Source organism: Mustela nigripes, chromosome 6, assembly GCF_022355385.1.
Source record: "Mustela nigripes isolate SB6536 chromosome 6, MUSNIG.SB6536, whole genome shotgun sequence".
NCBI lineage: Eukaryota > Metazoa > Chordata > Mammalia > Carnivora > Mustelidae > Mustela > Mustela nigripes.
In genome coordinates this window covers 97,013,344-97,016,264 of record NC_081562.1, presented here as the reverse complement: position 1 = coordinate 97,016,264, position 2,921 = coordinate 97,013,344, and the positions used below count along the sequence as shown (strand labels likewise).

Below are 2,921 nucleotides of genomic sequence, written 5' to 3'. Positions count from 1 at the left end.
CCAGCGAACTGCCCAGCTGAGTCTCTCTGACCTCAGCCCAAACCGCAAAGCCAAAGAAATGTGAACTAAATAAATATTTGCTCTTTTTTTTTAAATTAAGATTTTGATTTGTTTATTTGTCAGAGGGAGAGAGAGAGTGCACGCACAAGCAGGGGGAGTGGCAAGAAGAGGGAGAAATAGACTCCCTACTGAGCAAGGAGCCCAATATAGGGCTTGATCCCAGGACCCTGGGATCATGAGCTGAGCTAAAGGCAGATGCTTAACTGACTGAGTCACCCAGGCATCCCAGTGAACATTTGTTCTTTAAGTCACTACATTGTGAAGCGGTTTATTTTATTTGCCTACTTCCTACATATAGGACAGTTTCGCCTCCTGGGTTCTTTCTCCCACCATGCCAGGGAGTAGTTCTCTTGCTGTATTTCTACAGTGTCTGTCTGCTTATCTGATCCTTGGTGTCCTGATTACTGAGCACAAAGTATTTCAAGAGTTATTTGTTGTGTTGGGTCCTACGCTAGGTGATGGGGATTCTGAAAGTTAATAACATGCACATGTTACCTTAGGTTATATGCAATGGATTTTGGGCTTCCTTCTGTTCACCTAATTAGATGAAAACGCTGAAAAGATGAGCATTATTGAAAAAGAAAAAAAAATAAGTGGTTAACACCAAAGAAACAAAACAAGACACAAGCACTAGTGAGTGGTTTGTATGGGACACTCCTGTCCACTTGTGCACTAGGAATTAGAACTTTGTGTTTATTTGTCTTCATATCCTAGAGCCTGGCAGAGTACTGGAGAGAACTGGTGCTAATTTTTCTTCTCTTTCCCACCACTTCTTTCTATTCTTATTCATGAACCCAAGAGCTTCAGCTAAGGTGTTTCTGCATCTGGGTCCAAATGACTTTTTATTTCTCTCTAACACAGGAGGTGACATGTTTTAGTAATGGTGCTCGGGAGGGTAGAGGAAAATCAAAGCCCAGACCACAGCAAACCAAACTCCAAAACTGTCTTCGGATTTAGGTAGATTTGGTTTGAATCCCAGCTCTGCCATTTCATGATAGTGAAATTAAGTCTCAGTTTAAAAAGTATGTATAATGAGGGTTTATCATGTTTTATGGGATGTTGTGAGGTCTTGAGATAAAGATTTGGGATCACATACTAAAGCCCTGGCAGAAAGGTTAAAGTGCCCCCAAGTGACATTTTAATAATCCCTCACAATATGAAGAGCTACACATAGTTACGAATAGTGGAGTTCAGCATTCCAAGCAATTACTGTTTACTACTTTCACAGGAGGAAAGGGGCAGTTTAAACAAATAGATAAGAGGCATCGTCTCAAGATTTCTACTAAACTGGGGAGGTATTTGCTACTTGGTTTTGGAGAGAAAACCAAAGATTTGGTTTTAAAGTCTAGGAGGTGCTAGAAATAAGAATACCTTGATCTGAAAAATCATTAGGAATTATCTGCATACTGACAAGTAGTGCAAATGTTGTGAGAGAATTTCAGCATCAGAGGACTCTGGATAAGAAATTCTCTGTTGTATTTTGCAATTAATGTATACATTTTTCTCTTTACTTTTATCATATTTTTATAAGAAGATGTTGAATTAGGAAAACAAGGATGAAAATGTCAGACTTTTTAAAAAAGATCTTTTTTATTTGACAGAGAGATACAAGTAGGCAGAGAGGCAAGTGGAAAGAGAGGAGGAAATAGGCTCCCCACTGAGCAGAGATCCCGACACAGGGCTCGATCCTAGGACCCTGAGATCATAACCTAGGTCAAAGGCAGAGGCTTAACCCACTGAGCCACTCAGGCACTCTGAAAATGTCAGACATTTTAGCAAAAAAAATAGTTTTAACAAAACGATGACACTATAGATTTTCCTACAACCACACAGGGCTAATGAATTAGAAACTAGAAGCATTATGACGTAAGCTTTTAATTTTTTGTGGGGAGGGAAGGCCAATGTTTTTTTTTTAATATATGAACACATTTTACTATCATTTTGCTATATAACACGTTAGTGAATATACTCAATGTATTTTCTGAAAAGGCAAATGAGACACAAGATAACATCTTTTCGATTCCTGAAAACCTCAGTATCATCTGTCTTTTGGAGGATCCAGTTTCCTATGATGTCTATGATACTGTCCACGAGGATACCAACGGTGCTTAGTAGTAAAGAACATTTTGCTAAGTTGTTCTATCATGGGTCCTTGCTCCAAGTGCTCATTTTTTCCTTCTAATCTGGTTTTCAGCACTTGGTCATGTGTTTCTTCATTATTATGCAGAGGATCTGGCCGAGGGATAGGTTGGGTATGTTCATATGGAATGTCCACAGAAGGGTGGTAGCACACTATTGTCCTGCCATCAGATGTCAAAGCAAGCTCTACTTTGCAATTATAGTCATCTGGTAGAGGAGAATATGTAGATTTATGATAAACACAATATAAAGCTCCGTTTTGAATTGGAAATAAATGTTTCCAGAGAGTTCTATTTGATATCACCCATTTTACTGCTGCTAACGCCATGGTGAATCAAAATCCTTATTGGGTGGTATGAAAGAAGATGATTTGAAGAGAAACCGATTTTAAAATCTTCTTCAAGGCATATATGTATTTTCATTCCTGACAGCCGCTCACCACGAGCCCGCCATTTTACCTCCGAAGGACAATGTTCTAAAGTGATTTTGTAAATGGCTAATTCCTCCCAACACAAAGCCCCAGTTTCCAATGCCATTTTTGCTTGGATTCTATCCCACTACTTAAAATAGCAGACACGGAATTACTGTAAGATTTGCAATGAAACAGTGCCAGTTGTTTTAAAACGAAAACTTTGCTCCCTGGGGGAAATAAGTTACTAGGTAAGAAGAATGAAATAAAAATCTTTGATACATGACATGAATCTTTTGAAAGAGACCATTTG

The 2,921-nt window shown here is 38.8% G+C and overlaps 1 protein-coding gene across 1 annotated transcript; it reads right to left on the bottom strand.

Moving 5' to 3' along the window:
* Positions 1–2,005: 2,005 nt before the first annotated feature.
* LOC132020799 (large ribosomal subunit protein mL42-like) lies at positions 2,006–2,527 on the bottom strand. Its single transcript, XM_059404934.1, has one exon. It carries the CDS (start codon positions 2,525–2,527, stop codon positions 2,099–2,101), a length of 429 nt encoding a protein of 142 aa, XP_059260917.1. The 3' UTR covers positions 2,006–2,098.
* Positions 2,528–2,921: the final 394 nt, after the last annotated feature.